The 23700-nt window shown below is 39.4% G+C and overlaps 2 protein-coding genes and 1 long non-coding RNA gene across 9 annotated transcripts in view; 1 reads left to right on the forward strand and 2 right to left on the reverse strand.

The window, feature by feature from the left end:
• LOC148645778 (mucin-5B-like) overlaps positions 1-23700 on the reverse strand; it is a 71044-nt gene that overhangs the window by 27953 nt on the left and 19391 nt on the right. For 6 of the 7 annotated variants that reach the window (XM_088611525.1, XM_088611527.1, XM_088611528.1 and 3 more), the window contains 19 exons: positions 22780-22850; positions 21993-22291; positions 21426-21600; positions 20201-20451; positions 19186-19369; positions 18721-18937; positions 18278-18456; positions 17961-18030; positions 17558-17682; positions 17268-17299; positions 16901-17069; positions 16512-16616; positions 16258-16298; positions 15809-15931; positions 15415-15513; positions 14397-14525; positions 13952-13991; positions 13444-13567; positions 11864-13035 (listed from right to left, as the gene is read on the reverse strand). In XM_088611525.1, coding sequence (XP_088467651.1) covers positions 12789-13035; positions 13444-13567; positions 13952-13991; positions 14397-14525; positions 15415-15513; positions 15809-15931; positions 16258-16298; positions 16512-16616; positions 16901-17069; positions 17268-17299; positions 17558-17682; positions 17961-18030; positions 18278-18456; positions 18721-18937; positions 19186-19369; positions 20201-20451; positions 21426-21600; positions 21993-22291; positions 22780-22850 — 2680 coding nt within the window. In that variant the 3' untranslated portion in view covers positions 11864-12788. Of the gene's footprint in view, positions 1-11863; positions 13036-13443; positions 13568-13951; positions 13992-14396; positions 14526-15414; positions 15514-15808; positions 15932-16257; positions 16299-16511; positions 16617-16900; positions 17070-17267; positions 17300-17557; positions 17683-17960; positions 18031-18277; positions 18457-18720; positions 18938-19185; positions 19370-20200; positions 20452-21425; positions 21601-21992; positions 22292-22779; positions 22851-23700 lie in introns of those variants that run through there. The other variant, XM_088611522.1, reaches the window with a different exon arrangement.
• LOC148645779 (mucin-5AC-like) lies at positions 5024-7402 on the reverse strand. The gene is made up of 4 exons (XM_088611566.1): positions 7303-7402; positions 5820-5876; positions 5421-5489; positions 5024-5289 (listed from the first exon to the last, which is right to left on the reverse strand). The coding sequence occupies exons 1-4, from the start codon at positions 7379-7381 to the stop codon at positions 5024-5026; spliced, it is 471 nt and encodes a 156-aa protein (XP_088467692.1). The 5' UTR covers positions 7382-7402.
• Positions 22485-23537, forward strand: LOC148645780 (uncharacterized). Its single transcript, XR_015928179.1, has 2 exons — positions 22485-22850; positions 23295-23537. It is a non-coding gene; the product is annotated as an uncharacterized LOC148645780 (long non-coding RNA).

Consider the following 23700-nt stretch of genomic DNA (forward strand, 5'->3'; position numbering starts at 1 on the left):
CTCTCCTCTCAGCCACTACATCCAGGGGGTCCAGGTCAGACCCAATGACAGAGCTTGCTCTTCTGATGAGTTTGTTCAGCCTGTTAGCATCCCCTGCTCTATACCCAGAGCCCCAGCATACTACCGCGTAGAAAATTGTATTTAAAGTCCGAAGTTTAGAGGGTGAAGTGGAACGGAGAAAGAACTGTCCCCCGAGGAGCCCCTGTGTTACTCACTACCTGTTCAGACACACAGTTCTGAAGTCTCACAGACTGTGGTCTGCCTGTCAGATTGTCTGTGATCCATGAGATCACGGAGGCACCCACTTGCATCTCCTCCAGCTTCCTCCCTAGCAGTAAGGGCTGGATAGTATTGAAGGCACTGGAGAAGTCGAAAAACGTAATCCTCACAGTGTTGCCAGCCTTGTCCAGGCTAATAGAAACTATTTATTGTGATAATGAATTTTCATTCAATATATTGGGTAGAATAAGAGTGTAAATGAGCTGACCTGTAGAGAGTGGCAGCTGAGAAAAGATGCCATTCACAAACACACTTCCACAGGGCTTGATGCTGATCACCTGTGGAATATACACGTAGAGGAGATATTGAACATTTTTATTAGACCTCTAAATCAAAGGGGAACTGCAGTCCCAGTTTCTCAGACCAGTAATTAGATCTCAGTAACAAAATAAATTAAAAGAGAAAATGTACAAATTTGTAATTAAGCACAAAATGTTGTTGCAGCCTCCTGGCGAGACCAAGAGTTCCCACAATCTGTGACGTGAGGCTGCCCTTCCTGCTCACTAGTTCTTGTAATGACTATAGTAATATGATGTACAAGCGAATAAGTATAGGTTGTGCAGCAGACTTTTCACTGCAGAATCTGCATGATTTGCTTTGCAATTTTGGTTTGTTACCTGGTTACAGGCTTGCTTGGAGATGAGAAATTACAATACGTATTTGATTAGTTTCATTATTACCTAAGCTTGCTCTCTCAACAATGTGCCAAACATGCACCGGTGGTACTTACTGTATTCCCAAGCTGGGTTCTTGGACACCAAAAGCTAACAGTAGTACCTGAGACAATTCCTAGACCACAGTGGCAGGTTGCTCCCACCCAGGAAAGAGCAGCATAGATTGTCTTTTTCAGTGTGGTGCATGAAGGAAGCTCAAAGGTAACTTACAGTTTGTCCTGCTGAGATGGCCAGGGTCACAGCTTTCAAGCAGGTCTCAGTGTCTGTTAATCCACACTTGACAATGTCACCCAAGACTGTGAACTGACTGTCATTGCATTGCTAAGGAAAATGAACAGAATAAGAAACGTGACGGTTTAATTGTTTGAGATGCTTTGAGAACACTTTACACTAGTAGAAACAGGTCCACATTCACAGCATCTGAAGATTTAGTGTGCTTGGTTACTTGAAGTTGCCTTTAAATCCCTTTCCAGATATTCTTAAAATGGGCAATGTACTTATCGCTGCAATTGCTTTGAACTGTAGAGGTGATAGACTGGTGGTGTGTGTGAGCTCAGACCTTGGCCAGAGTGTAGGAGCAGTCTCCGTGGAAGGTGAAGGGCTTCCCGTCGAAAGTGGTGATGTGGGAGCCTCCCTGTACAGAGCAGGTTCTAGGACAGTCCAGGTCCTGGCAGCTCCACTGTCCCCCGACACAGGTGCTGCACGGAACAGCATTAACGTTCAGCTGAGCAAGTTGCCTGACATCTTTGTTTCTTATGCCAAAGCTTTACTTGCTGATAATTTTGGTTCTCCAGTATTTTTATTTTTTTATTTTTCATTAATCATTGTTGTATAGTCCTTCTGAAACACATTTATAAACAATTTTGTTTGCATAATAACATTTTATTTAAGCACAGAAATCTGTTGGCAGGTCTTGAGAGTATAATCTGAAAGGTCAGTAAATTCACACGGTTTGGTATACAGAATGAAAGCAGGCACAAAGGCACAGTTTACCAGCGACTGCAGCTGCTGGAGTAGGATTCCCCAGGTGTGTACGTCTGTCCGTTGTGGCTGCACGAGCACTTCTGAACTGGGATGCAGCCACTCTGAGTGATGTCATCAAAAACAGTGTCTTTTTGGAGAGGAAAGTTTTCAAGTCAGATATTACACTTCATATTACTAGATACTAAATTACAAACAAAGAATTACTCCTTTCCTGTTAAAAATGTATCTTTCTAAAAACCAGGTGTGAGGTACAATTAACCAAGTTCAGTACTTTACAAGCCAGGCTACACTGCAGATTGACTGATATGGACAATCTTTAAAGCCAGCGAATGCAGTGGCTACCTGGGGGGCAGAAGCAGCCGTCTGTACAGTGGTCTTCACACAGCTGTCCTCTCTCTGGGTTAGAGCAGGTGTCAGCACAGGGAATCCCACACTCCTGGTGCTCCATGTTGAAAGGGCACTTCTTAGCTGCAGAGCACACAAAGCTGAAGTCATGAGTCTGAAATACCTGTCATCTTGTCTTGCCTCTTATTCTCCTGAGGAGGGTTATATGACTATGTCTCCTGTACACGTCGGACACGAGGTTTAAAAGCCGTATAGATCAATGGGAGCTCGGCAGCAGGGTGGTAAACGTACAGCAGAACTCGGCAGTCCTCCATTGCTTGGGCTTCCCTCCAGCGTGCACACACTGGCGTGAGTATTCTGAAAGAGTGTTGCAGAGGCAGAAGGCACTGGTGCTGTTGCCACAGTGACACATGTCCTTGACGCAGGACTGGACAAAGGAGTCAATCGAGATCAGGCCCTTGCAGCTGCTAAACGCAGGACTGGACAGAAGCTGCTCACATATCGGTGTCTGTAGAGGGAAAGTTTACTGTTAGAAGCATAAGAGTAACCCTCAGTCACAGAAGAGCACAATGACAAGGATCTGAGCTGAGTCAATTGACATGGTTCCTTTGGTATTGTTAATTGCTAATCAGTGCTGGAGCTTCCTTAGTACTATTTGCTATTAAAGCTTGAATAATATTTTCGGTAATGGTAATAGAGTCTGAAATTGTCTTAGAAGAGAGGATATATGGTTTGTGCTTCACAGTTTTACATAATATAATGAAAACAATATCAAGAGTGTGATCAAATGTAGTCTGATTAAGGAAATACAGAACTTTTTACAAATCAAAGAGGGCAAAGAAGACAGTTACCAGGTCTGAGCATTTGTCATCAGATGCTGGTGTGGGTTCAACACAGGTTTCTGTTGGGCCATCCATTTTCCAGAAGTTTCCATAGTCGTAAGGAGATACTTTCATGCCTTGAAAAAGCAAGATTACTGAGTTGAGGTCCTGCTCTGTACTTTACTGCAGTGATTGTAATGTTCTTTGCAATATCTCTTACTGTACGTTGTCACTGGCAGTTCTAGACCTTTGAATGTGAAGGGGATGGGTGGCTAGATCTAGGGGCTGTGACAGAGCCTGACTGGCAGTAACCTCCCTAGCTGCCCTTCTAATACCCGCTTACCATTTTGAATGAACTCATTATAGAGCTGGACCCCATTGAAGTCCCCACACAGCCCACAGGTCTGGTTTCGGTATTTTTCATCCACTTCCACCTAGACAGTGAAATGAAAACTCCTCAGTATTTGAAAATAGTAAATGGTATCCAGTTAATTAACTTCGTAGGAATTTAAAAAATAATTGTACAAATTAATCATAGCAGTATTGTAGTTACAATGAAAATCCTGCTTCCAATGCCATTATGGAGATGAGGTGAGTGTTCTGGACCATAAACTAAAGATACTTGGCTAACTGTAGTTCTGAGGCATATCTGTTCCTCAAGCCCTGCAGGTTTGTGTCGTACTGTTGTTGTCTCTATATACATAAAAATGAACGTTGTTGATCATTGGAGGAGGCTCTTGGCTTGTTTTTCCCAGGATGGTTGTTGAATTATTGACTTAAGAAAGGTGTTCCCCTGCTTGTACCTTTTTTCAATGATTTTAAAGAGACAAAAGAGTTTCCTTGGTTAAAGTAAACTATAACAGATTCTCTCAAATTGTTCTCCTAAGTTTTGACCCCAAATATCTAATTGTTTTTTACTTAGACTTTTACAATAGAAATATAAAGTAAGCTATGCAAAGTTTAAATTGAGGGAAATTATGTTTAAACTTAACAATGCACTAGTAAGCCCTTGATATAAACACTGTGTCTCGTTTTGGTACCATACCTTAGAAAGAGTTCAACGAAGAGTAATCAGAATGATTTGTCATTTCAAGAGATTGTAATAGTTTAAGTGAACTAAATGCATTCAGTCTGGAACAAATGAGATTGGGAGAGATTTGATTTAAGTCTATAAGCTCCCAAGGGGTAGAGACAGAGACAGACCTGGAGACAAGGACATGATCTGACACAATTTGAAACTAGAAAGGAATTTATCCAGGCTGGAGAATGGGTAAACCTTCTTTAGATTTATGGGTATCTGAAACAGGCTTTCCTGCCAGGTACTGTAGCACTGTGTGTACTGTGACACCTAAGCTCTTAGTTATTTTACAGAATGGCTGGATGAAATGTTAGATTCACTAAATTATTAAACTTCTTGTCTACAAACAATTCTTGTTTGCAAAAAGAAAAAAAGCAAGCTTGAAAAATCATACCAGGAAGGCATCTTCCTCATTCCACATGGCAACGAGACCCAGCTTGGCAGTGACCTTGATATAGGAGGAGCTCTTCTCAATGAGAACACCAGACTGGCTGAATGGCAGGGGGACTCTGAAAGAGGTGGAAGTCATGGTCTGATCAGAGTTTGTTACATTGTGGGTAGCTACAGGGTCAGGGTGGCCCTTATACAATCAGCGTTAAATTCCCCGACAAACAAAGCAGTCAAAAAGTTCCCTGAACTTTCTGACTGCTTTGTTTCATGTAAAACACTTACCTGTATATGTCAGTAAACATTTGGAAAAATAAAACTAGTAGCAGAAAAGATTTCCCAGATTTATGATTCTTTCATAATTAACCCCTAAGAAGCTTTCAGAGCTTCAGGCTTATTGTCTGAAACTTTGAGCTGAACGGGTTTGCAATTTTTACATCACTGTGACAAAGAACTCACGTCTCTCCATTGACGATGATGGAGTCCTTGGAGAATTCCACCACTGTCCCGTCCAGCTTGAAGGTGATCTTGCTGATGGCGGGCAGCTTGTCCACCACCTGGCGCCTCAGCTGGATGTTGAAATCCTCATACGTGCTCTTGCAGTGGGAGGTCAGGATGTAGTTGCAGGTGGACGGCAACTGGAAAACGTCCCCATCGAAGGTCTTGAAGTGGTAGTTACCCCATGTGCTGCAGACCTGGCCATTGTGTGCTGGGCTCACGCCTTGGGCAAGAAAGACTAGGGATGTCAAGCAGTATTCATCATCCAGGATTGCACTATTAAACAGTGCACTTTGAACTGTTCATCTGGGTGTCCATTTATCAATGCCAGTAAATGCACTGTGTAGACCTTACCTCCTATTGTTGTTATCTTGGTCATTGAAGGGATAATTGTAACCGTTTTACCAGGAATAGGCGGGCCATCTGACAAATTAAAAATACAAATTAGCCAAATTAATAGGAAAAGTTTATTATTTATCATCTGTGTGGCATGTATTTATCATGTATTTGTCATGATAATATCTGTAGAATGTCTCTCAATCAAACAGGCAGAAACCGTTTCTCATCTTAGAGTTTTAACATCAGGGGAAACCATTTAAATACTTCTTAAAGAAATGTAGTATTTTCAGTTTCAATGAGAAAATTCTATGACATGTGAACCGTATTCTTCTGTCTCTCTTTTCTTTCAATTATTTTCTTTTGCAAAGTGTTGAAATTAAAGTGTCCTTGAAGTTCAGGTGTTTGGTGAATTACCTGTGGGACCACCATAGTCATAGTCTTCAGTCTGTTGCTGAGTTTGTTGCTGACTGCCTGTGTAGAGAGTTTTGAATGGATGCTTCCTGAACTGTGTTCAGGGTGGAATACTGTATGTCCTTAGACTAGTACATTTCAGTGATTAATTAAACACATTATAAGTGAAGTATTATATTAAAAAATATATAGTTTATTTTTAACAGAGCAATGTAAGAGTGATTACATAGACGTCGAGCAATCAGAAGAGTTTGTTTTTTCAGGTGCATCAGAGTTAAGTATTAGTCTATGCTTTATCTGTTAGTACTACCCTCCTGTAATGTCCAGTTTTTTGTTGTTGTTTTAATATGTTCTTACAGTATCCTCATTTTAAATGAATCAGGGGCACAAATAGCTTTAAAACTAAAATAGCTAAAAAGTCATTAGGTAGATTTAGAATTCATCACCCTTTTTCATTTATGACAGATATTTTTCCTATGCTGTGTAATGTAATGATGTAAATGATAATTAAAGTAATTATAAATGATTCAGAAAATTAAATTCTATATCAAACTCAAAGCAAATAATAAAACTATTCAATTTTTAATTTTAATATAGTCATCAATATTTTCTGTAATACAGTATATTAAAACATCTGCAATTACAGTAAGTATTTAAATTATACAGGTCCTGGTTGAAATTCTTAAATGTAAAATGGATTAAAATGACACTGGTACTGAAATTACTGAATATTCAACAATATTTGTATCTGTTTCATACTTAATTAATACATTTAACTTTAAGCAGCTTCATGTCATACATCGACATTGACTGAGGACCTTGTCCTTTTTCACTTACCACATGCTTTTTGTAATGATACAGTATTCCTGATTACTAAGTATAATTAAGTTAATTAATTTATGAAGTTTATTGCACATGTGGTTTTGCCACATTCATATCCAGATGTCATGTTATTCTAAAATGAGCAGCCTTGAGAAAGATGCAACACAACTGTGACAAAAACCAACGGCACAACAGAGCCCGTGGGCACCACCTTGGGTCTGTGATCCTGGACTTTGTCAGGCTTGCTGCAGTTGAGACACACATAAAGCTGGTATGTATACCAAAAATATACACATACTCCATTGTTAAGTGAACAGATTCTTATATGAACATTTTAATGAGTTTTTAAGTCCACAGATATTTCAGTATTAACAAATGAATTGTCAGAAAATTCACAGAAAATACTAATACTAAAGAAAGTACTTAAGAGAAAGATTTTCAACCCTCCTTATTTCTGCTGTGGATTGAATATGTTTCAAAGGCATGGATATTGCCCAATCAAAGATGTTTCACTGGCTCCCAAAGGAAATTCTGACAAAGATGTATTTTAGATCATGTACAGTCACATTCTTGAAACCCTGCTTGTCAATCAATTAATCATTTGATCAGTTCATACACTATTATCCTGTACTGAGCTCGTATAGTGAAGATGTCTTCTGCCTACCTTTCTGCATAGAGCCATATCCAATGGATATCATCATCCACATCAGCACCCATGTGGACATTCCCCTTCGTGTCCCCATGGTTCCCAGTGGGTCAATCAGATTGTCTCCACAGGTGTGAGCAGCAGGGTAGTCTCACCTGGGCTCTGGCTCTGGGTTTTATACCACCAAAGTTGAGGAGGGTCTAAATTGTCATAAAAGTCAAACAGGAAGGTGGAGCCGAGAATTGAACTTGACTCTTTCTATTTGACAAATAGGATGCAATTTTAAATATAATTCCTTCCTATTGAAATCAGTTTGCATAGAATAGTGGGAGGAGTCTTGAGACCTTTTGGGCATCTTCCACACCCTTCAAAATGTCTGAAGGGAGACTTCCAGTTATTCCAGTTAAAATGTGAATTCTGTGTTCTTTTAAACATACGAGATCCTGAATCCTGATCTTCTCATGTTGTATACATTCATTCATTTCTCATTGTTTTCTTTTGTTTTTTCTTTTGAAAAGTATTCATGATTCTTTACGCTTCTACTTCATTCCTTTCAGCAGTTGATATTGTTAATAATTTATGAAAAGGAAACTCTGAACAGGAAGCTAGAAGGATATTTTAAGCATATTAGCATTAAGACTCCAGTTTTCAAGGTCTTACATACAAAAATAGTTGTACCTGTCCCTTCTCCTCTTTCTTATATGCAGTGATACTTTTGTTTCTCAATTGTAAATTGCTTAAATAAATGTGAGTTAAATTAGACTTATTTAATTACTGAGAAAAAATTGATTACTCCTATGTTACTGTAAACCTTGGTCAAACCTTGGAAAACCATGGGTTTTACTGTTAATATATCATCTAGTGCTTACTTTTCTTAGTCAATGAAGTTTCCAATAAAGACTGCCCATGTTCTATCTTTCTTTGCCTAAGAAAAATATTCTCTTTGTAATCTTGTGTACCAATTGATTTCCAGTGCCATGTGTGTGCTAAAATATGTTACCTTCCTGAATTTCCTGAGATGAAAAAAAGATTCTGTGTCCTTCCCCTGCTAGAATCCAGTGTATTGGGAGAGGATTAACAATGTGAGACTTCATCTATTAGAATATCTGAAGAAACATCTCAATGGCTTCTATGATCAATATGTCATGAGCAAGGTTTAACATCTGTTGGGTTTAATGATTTCAGATTGTCTATAGTCTCTCATACTGTCTGTTGTTATGAGACCTACAGAGCCCTGACACAAAAATAGTAAAACTGAGACAAATAAAGAAGTAAAACATGGATCAGGCACTACCAACTTCCAACCACATGGGTCAGACACAAGCCAGCTGTATATTATAGCCACGTGGGCAGACGCGAGCAAGCTGTATCTTATAGCCACATGGGTCAGACACGAGCCAGCTGTATCTAATAGCCACATGGGTCAGATGCCAGTCATCTATATCTTACAGTCCTGCCTTGCACAATATGCAGAACATGATGCACACAACCATGCATCATGCAGCCCAATGAAAGCACAATACTGTGAGAAAACTGGAGCTTTTTGGGAGGAGAATATGACAGGGCTCTGCTGAAGATACAGTAGTAGGTTATGAGAAGCAAAGGCAGTGTCTGTGCACGTGAGTCTGTATTTTGAGTAGTGATAAATAGCAAAGGTCATGAGCTGAGTGGTTCTCTTAGTTACCAAACTCTGTGCCATGCAAATGATTAACCTTAGTTCAGAAGCTTTTAACCACCATTAGGAGCAAGTGAGTTTTCTCATTTGTATTCAGTTTCCACTTTAATTAGGGCCTATACACAAACAAGATAAGAATTTGATAATAAGTAACTGATCAACAGGGAAATCTTGAGGCAAAGAAGAATTCCTGAGCTGAACTTAATTTTGAGACTCAGTACTTATTTTAGAGAGACGCCCAGAACGGGGAATCCAATCTAAGGGTTTATTGCAAAGGGTGTTAGAATAGAAACTGTTTTTCTACATAGAACTATCTGTGGATTATACATTAGACTGACCATTCCCTTGGATACTCTTGTGTTCCCTACACTATATGCAAACACTCAATGCTACTGGTTTTGTAAGTTTATATTTGCAGAGGTATAATTTATTTAGATTTGGTCTCCTATATGTACAGAACATATCCCATGTTTTGGAATAAATAGCACAGTTATAGGAGGAGACATCACACGGGGGCGGTGCAGTGGCTCTGTGCCGGTTTGTATCCCGCGGCCGGCAGAGGAATCCTACTCCGTTGGGCCCCCGAGCAAGGCCCTTCACCCCAACTGCTTCAGGGGTGACGTATAAATGGCTGACCCTGCGCTCTGACCCCAAGCTTCTCTCCCTGTCTGTGTGTCTCATAGAGAGCAAGCTGGGGTATGTGAAAAGACACATTTCTAATACAAGAAATTGTATGTGGCCAATAAAGTGATCTTATCATCTCGTCTCATTTAACAGTCTCCTACTCAGATGAACAGTGCTGTGGGACCGTTAATGTCCTCAGTTCAACAGTAGGTGTCACTCTTGGTATCTTAGTGTAGAAACAAACACTTGACTATAGCTTTCATAGTGCAATGTATACTCCTGATGCAAAATACTTCTATGATAACCTTATCATATAAGCAAAATACTTAATAAACAAAATATTTGTTCAGGTTGCTAAATTACAAAAGTACTCATTTTCATTGTTTCTTTTCTACACACAGTTGCATCTACCACGCACCCAGAAATGTAATAATGAATCTCTCCATCCATGCAGCTAGTGTTGTGCCAGTATAACAACTGTGCTGTTTTTGTATTAAGTGCTGGCATACCTGTGTTTGATTGTTTCATTTATGTTCAGTTTCTGTTCATTATTGGATCTTCCAGATTGCCCAAAAAGTGATAAGGAAATATTATACTCATATATATATATATCTCAAGATATTATTTATATCAGTAATTTCATCATGAGTGATTGATTTCACGAGGAATAACAAAGCCCCAAAATTGAAACGTAACAAACTATTGTGGAGTGAATATTTGGCTTAACCCACTTGGCTGAGGGCCAACCATTGCATTAGCATTGACTTTCTAAAAAGCCAGGTTTTATTCCAACATCAAAAAGACCACCTTCTGTAAAGTGCTGTCTGTAACAAGCACTGCATGTGCGTTCCAAATCAGTTTCGAGGTGGGAAAATTTGGTATTTATAGTGTTCGGTGGAGGAAGGACGAATGGAGTGATTGCTAATCACTGACGGCTGGGGATGATTGAGTGTGGTTGTGGTCATCCCTCCTGATCTTTAGTTAAATAAACTCCATTTAAAGACTTCTATCTACAAGTATGACTGTACTTGATAATGGTGAAAAACAGATGTGTCTTCTAGTGGCCAGGCCACCCTGTAATTGTTTGTAAGCACAAGGCAACTACTTTTTAGAGTTCATTAAGTTCATTAAGTATTTACCTCTTCTTTTATATTATAATCATTTTTATATTATTCCTTTAAAAGCAGCTTCTCGAAGAGTTTTATCGTTAAATAGTTGAGACAAAAGCAAGCAGTTTACAAAGATAGGAGCTAACAAAATTAACACAAATAAACACTAGGCAGTAGAAGATGCAGTGCACAGACACAGACACAAATTAATAAGAGCCTTTCTGAAGAGAAAGGTCTTGAGTCTGGATTTGAATGTGCTCAGGGTGGGAGACTCTCTGATATCCGTGGGGAGAGAGTTCCAGAGCTCTGGGGTGCAGCAGGAGAAGACCCTGTCACCCACAGAGTGTGGACAACACACAACACAGAGTCAGATTAAAGGAGGTTGCAGGGAGGGGAGCAGGAAGATACTGGACCTAAAAGCCAAAAGACCACAACTGTTTACTCATTTTGACTGGAATGCGGTATCGTTTGTTTGACCACTGCAGATGCTGATTTAAATTAAGATCCGTTACCTTTCACTTCATAAACAGAGAGAGGTAGAGAATATCTCACCTGGAAAGTTAAACACCCTCAATGTAACTAAAGTCCACTAGATTAGTTTGCATGACAGTCCAAAACTGTCATGCCGATGACAAAGTAGTAATAAAATCTGTATTGTTTGCATCTTAATTACAGCTCTCAGAGTGAGTCTGGAGAGAATAAAAAAAAGAGACTCAACAGCACAAAGGAGTAAAAACAGAGATAATTCCAGTCTGAATAATGAGATCAACAGCCTGAGAGTGGAGATCATGAAACTAGAAATTGGGTTTATGAAGCTACAGGAATAAAGAAAGGAAAGATTGTCATGTACTAGATTCTCTGTGCTAAGATTAACCAATACAAAATTTTGACATTAGGATTCGAACAATTCATTCATTTCATACTGTATATTCATATATGATTAATAGATTCATATATTGCTTTTTACACTCAGTATAATTTACCACTCCTTTAGAAATGTATAAATCAGAAGTTTCAGTAGCTTTATGTGCCTTTAGAATACTGTGGTATTCAATGAGTACATGACTGCAGTGAAGTAACACCCATTACCTAGATATCTCTGAAACAGTGCTTCTCAAGGCTTAAATGCAATTTATTGAATGTGTTGAAATGACACAAAGAGAAACAAGAGTCATGCAAAGTGGGAATTTTTTATTGATCAGATTCAGCATTTTGCACAGGAAAGGAAAGCAAGATGCAGTTTTTCATGTGTGTTGAACAGTCAGCCCATGGGTATGGATTCAGATAAATTGTTTGATATATAATTGGGTGATATGCTGATAAATAAACAGGAACACTTTACAGCTATTTATATTTTATATGACAAGTCAAAACAATCCAGAGCTTAAATTTGCATATATTTTTTCTATTTAATTGTAAGAAAATAATGCAAAACCTATAGCGCTTTTGGACTTTTTCCTACGTAGCTTTACCTTTTTAGATGTAACTGTATTATTACAAAACTCTTCACATAGAAGAAAAACAACAGTATGTTTCCTTTTTCTCTAAAGAGTTAACAATGTAAGCAATAATTGGAAAAAGATGCCTGACTGAGTTTAAACTCATTAAAAAATAGATTGCTTTAATCGTAACGGGGCGTGTTGTAGTTTAACAGGTAATTTAAATGGAGTGAAACAAAAATAAAAAATCATTTAGATCAGCAGAGTGCAGCAGTCAGTTTACTTCCTGCTCACTCCTGTTTGCTGTGGGCTGTCATTCCCCTTGAAGACCTGTTTGTGTGCTCTTGGCTGCCAGTCTTCTTCTGACCCTTAGCAACAGATTTCATAGATCTGGGGGTGTTCTTGTCCGCACATTATGTTTCCTTGCAGCCACACGTCTCAGCGAACGTGTAGAATAAATACAGCAAGCAATCACTGAAAATTAAGGGAGGAAATAATTCTGCAGCAGTCACCTAGCCCCTCTTTAATTAAATATATTCATTTCAGCTGACAGTCTTTGGTAGTTGGATGTGCATCATATATTTTAAATGTAGGAGAAACAAAAGCACAGGATTCGGGGTTAAAATCAGGGTAGTGCAGTCTTCATTCTCCTCGAGTTCACCGTCGCCTTCTGTACATTTTCCGCCCCTTTGAGGACTTGGAGGGCTCCTGACCCTTGCTGGTAGACTGCTGGGTGTCCCAGTCCTCACACTCGATCTCCTTGCAGCCGCACTTCTCAACGTAGGTGTAGGAGTGGCTGAACGTGGTGCCGTCGGGGCAAACCATCTGCACCTGCTTCTGAGTGGTGTCCATCTCCTGGCAGCAGGAGCAGCTGTGGTCCATGGCGTTGGCCTCCACAGAGTACCTGGCAAGGGCAGGACAGAGGGCTGAGCCTGGAGAGGTGTGCAGGCATGGGCAGGGCAGCGGGACTCACAGTTACTGTCCCACGCACTGCTGCATGGAAGGGTTCACTGATACTGTGTACATGATACTAAGCCCAGTTATGTACTTTTAACTGCATTACTGTACTTCACAAATGAAGTGGGCTTGTCACTCGTTGTGGTTGATGGTTGTGTGTGTAAAGTAGTTTCATTCAAAACCTCTTTTTTGAATCATTCCTGATCTCAGAAAAATGTAGAATACCGGACGTAGAGCCATAATTTCAAGCATTGCCCTATTATAATGATAAGGGTGTGTGAGAGCTATGTGAAACCTGAACATGAAACAACTCCAAGCTGCAGGGAGAGGCTGCAGAGACAGTTCTGAAACTCACATGGAGTAGGTTCCACAGGAGCCCCCACACGACGTGATGTCCACAGGTTTGCTGGATTGGCAGCCGTTGTTGGTGATGTAGGTGGTGTTCGTCTTAATGTTGCAGTTCCTTGGTATTAAAGGACCTGGACAGGTGACACACAGAGAGCGTTACTGACACTGCTTGAAGAAGTGAGGTAGACTGTTTGTTTTGCTATATGGGGTTGATGCCGTTGTGCTCCAAACTCCACATGAAAGATGTACTGTACCAATCCAAATTCAAACCCAGAACCCAAGAGCCTTATCTACCACACCCTGTCAAGGAGAAGTAAGATCAGCTTCAAGACTGTGGACTCCTTCAGGATTACTCCACTAATGAGTAAAGACAAGGTCACCAGGACTGAGCTCTGATTTATACAAAATAAATGGCTTCTAGTTACCATTGATTTTGTTAATGAAGCACAGTATTTATTCACAGTGGTTTACAGTGTTGATTTCAAGAATGTAACAAAGATGTAAATGATACTCACAGACATGGCAACAGCCATCTGGGGCAATTGTCTCTGTGCCCTGCAGTAACAAATTTAGATAAGATTTTTATGAGAAAAGGTCTGTTTAAAACCGAGAACAGGAGGCTTGTTTTTAAACGAAGGCACTTGGAAGAATACTTCCTGAAGGCACTTCCTGATTCTTTCAGGAACAAGGTGGATGACCATACAAACCAGTTGTTAGGCCATACAGAATGGAAATTGTGACAATATAGCTTTCTTAACCAAGTCTATACACCTTAGGTCCAGGATTGGACAAAACCCACAGTCATTGTTAATTGTCTTTTAAATTTGGAATCCCAGTTTATTTTTTTATTCTAATCCAACACAGTAGGAATCACCAAACTCAGAGCTGGCTCAGAGCTGTGAAACCTGCAGCCTTGTACACTCTCACACAGGAGAATGAGGAAGTGACTCGTACACTTACAGGAATGCAGTCCTTGCGGTTGAAGAGAGGGCAGGTGATCTTGGCCTCTACTGGTACAAACTGATCCTCGATCTTCACACACTCATATTTCACACATTTGTCACCAGGGGGCGACCAGGGGTTTCCAGGCTGTGATTGCAAAGGAGACGTCATTAACGTAGTGCAGTAAACATTTGATATGCCATCCCTCTTTCTGAACATGTATTTTAACTCTGCCCTCATCATAGAATCCCCTCATGCATCGGGTGTTAAAAGTGATCCAGTTAATAAAATTGCACATTGTGTAATGAATGTTTTTAGTTTATTAAGATTGAGTTTAGTTACACTGAATTTATATTTTAGTTAGTAAATCTTTTTTTTCAGCAATTGGCAAAAATAACAAAATAATACAGAAGATGCTGAATTGGGTTAAATGGGGAATAAAAAGAACTTTTCACAATTTACTAGAAATGACCAAATTAACAGGGATTTTAAAAATTATTACCAACAATGGTAAATTGTGTAAGCTGCATATAGTTCTTCTTATCCAGGATAGTTTTCTCAGTCTTGTTTTGTAATATAATATACAATATTATAAAATAGCCCTGATACAAGTACAGAAATTAAAGTTTCTTCCAAAACAGAAATACACACATCACAAAGTGGTCTCAATTTGCAAATAGCTGCTCTAAAACCTTTGCCCAGCAGAGGAGACAAGTATGAACAGTGAAGCAAAGGTTTACACTTCAAAAACAGTAGCAATCTATAATGTGAATTTTGTCATTTATAGCCACTTTTTCTTGTGTTGCTAAAATTGATTTTGCTGGCTGTTTCTGTTCCCTCTTTAACCTCACCAACTTGGTATAAGGCCCAAGATCAAAGTTTAATTGGTGCACTTTCTAGCCAGATTAAAGCTCTTATCCTTTTACATGTCAGAGTAACATTCAGCTATTTCTGAAATACCATATGATTCCTGAAAGAAAGATTTTCCAACAGCACAAAAATAAGCTATTTCATATGCTGAGTGTTGTGCTCTCACCTCAATGACATGCACTGTGTGGTCTGGCAGCATGATGACACAGCTGTCCTGTACACACTGGCCACAGCACTGTCCAGGGACAGCTTGATATGTAAAACCCTGCAGAGAAAATGAATGTACAGAACACAGGCAACCAGTTAACCAGTTTCTATTCTCATCTGCAGCACATTAGTCAGAAAGTTGGAAAAGTATTAAGAAATAATACTAGATAGTATAGATTTTATATTGGTGGTTTTGTAATTCAGAATATTGCTAGAAATAGTCTTCATAAAAAATGTTATTAATAGGGACACCTTAATTAACACATTTTAGTCACACAGAAATATAGCCAATTGTCTTTCCTTATGATTCTGTAGATATGATATCAGCAGGAATTTTGAGGGAAGTTCCATACCAGCTGACAGTTTTTGTCACAGCGCATTGGATCACAGGCAATGATGTTCAGTCTTGTATTGGGATCCACCTCATAACTGCACTGGCACAACTCACATGTGTCTTTAGGGACACTGACACCTGGCTGTGATGAGAGCAAAACAGAACCACCCTTAGAATCACACAGAGGACAGGAGACCCCAACCTGTTAACAGCTGATAGGGCAACTGAAGTGAATTTGCACATCCAGTTACTAAAGTCATTGTAGTTCATAGACAAATACACACAAAATATGCAACATAAGAACACGTGTACACATGTAATTGTCATTTAATTCTCAAACTCATTTCAGAAGTAACTGAAATGGTATAACATGACCTTGTCTTGATTTGTAAAGTGTCTGTATTCACATGTCAAAGGATCTGGCCAGCTGCAAGCCCAGAATAAGTTAAAGTTAGTTAAGGATCTTACCTTGTATTCAGTATTATTGAAAACACAGACACCTATTGGTTCTGTAAAGAAATAAATAAATCTTGAATCAGTTTAATTAAAAATAGACGGGAAATAAACTGGATTCTCTACTGAGCATCATTGGTTGTATTAAAAACCTTTGTGAATAATAAATACTATAAATACAGAAAAACAGGTCGTCTACTTCTCATTCCTGGGAAGACAGCTACTGACAGTGTCAGCACAGCACAGTGGAAAACACCAGTAACACTCACCACATTTATAAACAGCACAGCAGCTTCCTTCTGGGGTTGTTATCACTGGTCTGAATCCTAGTTTACAGGTGTTTTGTGGTTTTGGGCAGAGTTTTACATCACACTCTGTTGGGAAGAAGAGCGATAAAGAACAGGGGGCAACAGGAAAAATGTTAAAACTGCACCAAAGAAAAGAGTATGCTTAAAGCATGCTAAGCATATGCTTATTAGCAAGGTACAAAATGATAAACTGCAAAAGTACTGTAATAGTTTAATAACAATAGTCTTTTCAAAGCATTAACTGTGCTGCTCTAAATGCTGCACCTCTATGATGCTGTTGAAAGAGCCAGTCTCCCAGCAGCACTAACCCCTCCAGTCCTGAGTCTGTCCCTGTCCCTGCAGCTACTCACCACATCGGGACTTGTTGCAGCAGTCGACTGTCTCAGTTACCAGCACCTGGCCCTCCTTGTTGCAGGTGACGGGGGGCTGCCTGGGGCACTGCCGGGGTTTGCACTGCACGCTCATTGAATCGACGTCACACACACACTCGTTGCAGTTACTGTCCCACGTCTCGCCAGGCTGAGGGCAGACACACAGAGTGAATGCACCAGCTTATCCTGCCCTCGGGCACCTGCCGTTAGCTCAGCTATGCAGAAGAGTATGTGGAGGGAAAGAGCTCCTGCTTTAAAGATCTCTTATCTTGACCATTGACATACTGGTAATTAATCGAATAAGACACAAATAAAGAAAAAACAATAACATATAAAATGTCATTACCAGTTTTGGTTTCCCATCTGGTCCAGTGCAGTCTAAACAGAAAGTTTTAAAACAGAGTTAATTCCTCAGTGAATACTACTGTAGCTTCATCCTCTGTGCGGATCTCTTTTATAAACAACAATAAAAAAAAATGAAAATTAAGCCTGAAAAATAACTAATAAAGTGCTAATTATGTCTAGCTTCCCAAATGTCATGTATTTCACTGTAAACAGTGTACTAGCGCTGGATTGACCTGGAAGGTGGGTACTCTGTAACTTCTGTAACCCAGTGTGGGGGCCAGCAGTCCTTACCGCAGGAGGGGACACAGATGTCTGAGAAGGAGTTGAACAGGATCGTCCCCTGGGGGCAGAAGCAGCCCTCAGTGAAGTCACTTGTCTGCTCTCTGCTGCTCTGCTGGATGAATTTCTCATTGTACCTGTTTAAAAGTGTGAACACAGCATTTGTGTTTAGCCTGTGTTTAGTGTGACTGATAGAAAATGTAACACTGTACATATTATTAGATCTGGAGTCTGATCTTGAGAATTGTCTAGAAAATGACGACATTGCTTTATTTTTGTGGCATACAAATAGCTTTGAAACTTAAATTGAGTGTATGGGATTGTTTTATTGCATAATAATTCAAAAGTATGATAAAGAGAATCACAAAGGTAAATCTTAGTGTGTGCTCAGCTGAAGGCAACTCATTTCACTTACCTTGCATTGCAGGTTGGCTGCACTGCTGGTCCACATGGCTTGTACACCTTGGTTGCTGAGCAGTTATAGTCTGTAAAGGAGCAGAAAAGGGGACCTTGAGTTCCTGCTGTGTTCTACAGTAACTTGAAGAGACAATCATGTGTTTAGTGGAAATTAAAAATGAATTTCTTATGGAGCTGAGTGTGGTATCTGGTACAGCACAGATTTGGTCAGTTGTTGCCCGTACTCAGTTGAGCTCACATGTTTTCTCCTGTACACTGGTAGCCCTTGAGCAGTAAAGAAGGCAGCTACCCCGCTGTTTTCTGACTTGGCCCTACCGCATTCTCCCCCTGTCGCGCTCCTCCAGTCGACGCAGACTCCGACCGATGAGCACAGGGCGGCGTACGCTTGCAAGCTGGAGCAGCCGATCTTGGTGTGGGGCATGTGGCAGACGTCAAACCTGCAGGCCTCGTAGAAGGGCAGCGCAGGAATCACGGTGCGGCACTCTTCAAACACCCTGCGGCAGAGGGGTCGCATCAGCTGCGTCGAGTCACACAACAGCAAAACGTTCTACATTTCAAACAGCAGACGTTGTCTGCCCTCAGCTCTCTACTGTGTTAATAAGATTGAATTTTGAGTTTATGCGGTAGTGTTCATTAAGAGGTAAAGCGTGGCTGTCCTGTTTTTGTGCTAATTTTTTATTTTCTTTTTTTGGAATGTGACGACTGTCCTATGAAGATACAACACAAGGATTCTTGAGGTTACACTTGATTCTGCTTACTTTCCGTAGATAATCTCACAGATGGCTGGATTGCAGACAGGTGACTCTGTTGTTCTTGATGGCAGTGTTGTCACAGGAGGCTGCACTGTAGTTGTAGTGTCACAGTAGGGTTTATTCTTGTCATGAATACGCCAGTGTTTGGCCATGTCAGGGCATGAGGGATCTATCTGTCCATTTGGCAGCCTGCAGTCATTTTTCCTTGTGTTGTCACAGTTACCTTTAAAATAGAGGAAAGCAGATTTAATTAGGATAATTTAATTAGAATACAGTGTATGTGAAAATAAATTAAGTTAATTAAACACACATAACCAGATCAAGTTTGTTAAAACAGCTATGGAAGGAGGCGTTTGCATGTAGCTTAAGAGAATGCTCCTCGTTTGTTTTCTCCCTCGTCTCTCAATGATCACAGTTGCTCAACAGCTCTGATTAGAATAAGCGTGAAGACAATGAACAGTCTCCTCTTACCACACTGTCCTTCCGTGTTGTGATGGAAGAGGGAGTAGGGCAAGAAGATGCTGAACATGAGGCCTTTGAATGAGACTAGAGCGTTGATCTCTGGGATTTCCAGAACCATGTCAATTCCACTGCTTGTAATTGTAAAGACGCTGTTTTTATAGGCTGGAATGATTCGTTTTTGGTTGACATATATCTGAGAAATTTTAGAAGAATGGATTAATAACAAACACAATAACATAAAAATGCACTTATTTGAATCACTCAGGTTCTTTCATTTGTACAGATTCTAATTGTGTTTAATGTTTGCTTTGATTTTGTTTTTATAAATTTTGTGCAATTGTATAGTTTACACAATATACTGTACTGATCCAAACATCAGATTGGTACATTTTTGTGAATGTTATTCAATATTAAAAAACTATTTTTTTTATAGTTATAAGATGCAAGTAAAAAAATGTAACTGTATTAAATAAGCATTAAATAAAACATTTAATGTTCACATATTGTATTGAGGTCAATATCCAGGCCTCAATCCAATCTAACATTTGAGAAAGCTGATCACCACTAAAAACCACAGGAACAAAAGAAACTAGCACAGTTCTGCCTGGAAGTATGGGACACATCTTTTCAGATGAAGTCCCAGCCAGAGAAGAATTGATGAAATAATAGGGTTATGATACAGCGGTGTCACATGGATTTCTTCTGTGTGGCACTACTATACAAAAATCTAACTTTTTTTTTATTTCTTAAGCACACACAAGTCAGACTTTTATATGATATTTTTTTGTTCATCATATGCACAAAAATCCCTAAATTTATTCAAAACCCTTTGATTTCATCAGGGGATTTGAATAAATTTAAAGTTAAATATTTATATAAAAATATTTAGAATGATCCCTTTCGTTGTTTATTCCACTTTAGTTTGACTTCTGATGAAGGTAGAAGAAGGTCTTAACTCATCCTAAAGTTCCTCTTAGAAAGCTTTCTGCCCTCTAAACAACTAAACAAATAGGGAAACAGTTACCAAGTTTGTAGTGATTCCATTGATTGTCCGCTGGTCCAGAATCACCTCATACGACTTGTAATAGATAGTCAGAGACCTGGGGCAAGACAGGCCATCCTCAGAGTGGCAATTGTAGTTGTCAATGATAACGGTGAAGTTGTCGTATTTGGGGATGATCTGCTTGACCAACACGTAGGTGCAGTTTCCTTGGAAGCCATAGTATTGTCCATCAAAGGTGACATAATGAGGGTCTCCCCACCCATAGCAGACACCTGAGGAGGCACACAAGAGACTTGTTGATAAGACCACTTGCCAGGTGTTCTACATGTAGCAGACAAACAGATAAGGATCCTAGACTTGCAAAGGAATATTATGTATATGCATGTTTAATAGTTTTGGTGATTTTCATGTTGTATTTTTCATAATACAGTATTTAATAACTGAATTCAATCTATGCTATCCCAAGCAGGTTTTCCTAACAATGCTGTGGTATTCAGAAATGTTCAAATGTTTAATTGAGCTTTGAAAGACTGGACATTTCTCAGAAAATAACCTGCTGTGATCATTACTTTAACTATTTTCTGTTAGTCAATTTCTAAAACTAAAGTTTTATATGATGCTTTTATTGGAACCCATACAAAAATGTGTGTTTTAATATAAATCAAATAGATTTGTTTCTTTTTGAAAGACAATTTGACTGTTGTAAAGCTCTGCTTTATTTGTTGCAGTTTAAGCTAAATTGTGTTCTGTAGCAAGGTAGTGACAGGGGTGTGAGAATAAATCACTTGAGCATGAGAGGAAAATCGAGAAATATGTGTTAGTGGATAATGGACACACATTTCCACATGTAAAACTGAACAGTTCAGTGGAATAAATGAAAATGTTGTTATAAATGAAAATGTTGTTACAGAAAAATCAATGTAGTAATAGTATTATAATGGAACAAGTAATAGGTTTATTCCATGCTGAAATCAGCATGGAATAAACCTATTACTTGTTCCTTTGCAGCCTACGCGTGCTGACGCAGCTCCCCACCTGAACTACTAACATAGTTTTATAATTAAGAGTAAGAAAAAGTATGGGAGTGCATGCAAATTTTCAGGTGAGATCAAAACAGAAGAATCTTTCATGTTTGTGTTTTGTCATTTTGCGAGTTCGAATCTTGAAGGTGTTTTGTCTTCCTAGTTTGTCTTTGTGTCATAATGTTGAAATACATTTTTAATCTTTGCTGTTGTGGAGATCTTACATTGACACTCGTAGCGGATGCAGCACCCAGATTCATCATACTTCTCAAGCGGAGGCAGACCATTGGCACACTGTGGTTTAGTCACAGGCTCACAGGGCACCGGCTGTAGTGTGATGTTGGAGCCTCCTTGGCAAGTTGCTATGGTACAGTTGCCAAAGTGCCAGGATTCGCCATGCTAGCACAAAAGATGAATGAAACTGAGCAAAGGCACAATAGTGTGACAAAGTCTCTGCACATTTCTGTCAAGCTTAGAAAGAGTATAATAATTATCAAAATGAAACAAAGCAAAATAAGATATTCATACAATGCCAATGTAATAAAATGTGACACCTACAGTAATATTACCAGATATTTTGAAATTAAAATGCTTATTTAGATTGACACAAATTGTTTGATGATCTGGTAATAAACACTAGTGTTTAATATAATTTTAATAATTCAGTAAAATACTGATTTAAAGAAATTGCAGTAAGTTACACAATAATGTTATTTTAAAGAGCAACATTTAGAACTAAACACATTTTCCTATTAATTCAAGTAATACCCAGAAAGTGAGATATAAAGTACCTTTCTAGGAGGTGTAAGCTGGTCACAGTTTAATGGAGGAGTTGTGGTTGGGAGGCTGGTGGTTGGAGCTGTGGCTGATGTCTCAGCAGTGGAGGACTCTGTCTTTGTGGGAGTTGATTTGGCTGTAGTTGTCTTCCCTGGTGTTGTTGGGCCAACTGCAGTGGAGGTCTGGGCGCTTGTGGTTGGAGGAGAAGCAGTGGTGTGACAGTGCTTGGAGTGTTTCTCTATTTCACACGTCTCGTTGCAGAAAGCAGTGAAGCACCAGTCATCGCCATCAGTGGTGTTATACAGCAGTGAACCTGAACGTTAAAACATAAGGTGAAATAATGGGTTAAGCACTAGTAGGTAAACTATTTTTGCATTTTGTATTGTTATTGACCTTAATATGTTCAGATTAGCATTTTTGGTTTGTTCAGACTCATTTCTGGTCTTAAATCTGTCCCACACTAATAGATTTAAAGTATTTTAGAATGTCTGAGAGGACTCCTTCTGGATAAAGAATGAGACATGGACAGATATTTAGATGATTTAAGCAGAGATTCATAATTATATGTCTGTTATAATTTATGTCTGTTTGGTTGGTGGTAACCTATTCATCAAAGTGTCTATCAAGCTGTTTTGTGAAGGTTCCCGATAAATCTGCTTCAACATGGCTGGGAGGTGTCTTTCACAATGTCATGATTATTTGTGTATAGAAAGGTGTTCTGATTTGACTCCTTAATTTCCTCACATGTAATGACACATAAAAAGCATATAGTTCTAAATATATATACAGTATCTTACATACCACGTGGAAACAGCTTCCCGTTGTAATGGCAGCCACATTCAGTTGTTTTTGAATGTGTTGTTGAAGTAGTGGTTGGTTTAACAGTGGTGGTAGTCTTGGTTGGTTGTGTTGATTTTGTAGTCATTGGTTTTTCTGTTGTAGTTGTCTCCGTAGACACAGTTGTTGCTGAAGTAGTAGTTGGTTTAGCAGTGGTGGTAGTCTCGGTTGGTTGTGTTGATTTTGTAGTTGTCGGTTTTTCTGTTGTAGTTGTCTCCGTAGACACAGTTGTTGCTGAAGTAGTAGTTGGTTTAGCAGTGGTGGTAGTCTCGGTTGGTTGTGTTGATTTTGTAGTTGTCGGTTTTGCTGTTGTAGTTGTCTCCGTAGACACAGTTGTCGTTGAAGTAGTGGTGCTCTCTGTTGATGAGGACGTTGTTGTCTCAGGGGATGAAGTTGTGGTTACTCTTGTAGAAGAGGGCACAGATGTGGTCTCTGTTGTGGTGACTGGAGTGGGGGTTGTGACTATTTGTGATGTTGAGGTTTCTTGGGTGGATGTAGAGGGTGATGTTGAGGTTTTTGTTGTAGGTGTGGTGGTTTCTGTGGTCACAGTTGTTGCTGAAGAAGTGGTTGGTTTAACAGTGGTGGTAGTCTTGGTTGGTTGTGTTGATTTTGTAGTTGTCGGTTTTTCTGTTGTAGTTGTCTCCGTAGACACAGTTGTTGCTGAAGTAGTAGTTGGTTTAGCAGTGGTGGTAGTCTCGGTTGGTTGTGTTGATTTTGTAGTTGTTGGTTTTTCTGTTGTAGTTGTCTCCGTAGACACAGTTGTTGTTGAAGTAGTGGTGCTCTCTGTTGATGAGGACGTTGTTGTCTCAGGGGATGAAGTTGTGGTTACTCTTGTAGAAGAGGGCACAGAGGTGGTCTCTGTTGTGGTGACAGGAGTAGGGGTTG

Source organism: Lepisosteus platostomus, chromosome 18, assembly GCF_059453375.1.
Source record: "Lepisosteus platostomus isolate fLepPlt1 chromosome 18, fLepPlt1.hap1, whole genome shotgun sequence".
In the NCBI taxonomy this organism is placed as follows: Eukaryota; Metazoa; Chordata; class Actinopteri; order Semionotiformes; family Lepisosteidae; genus Lepisosteus; species Lepisosteus platostomus.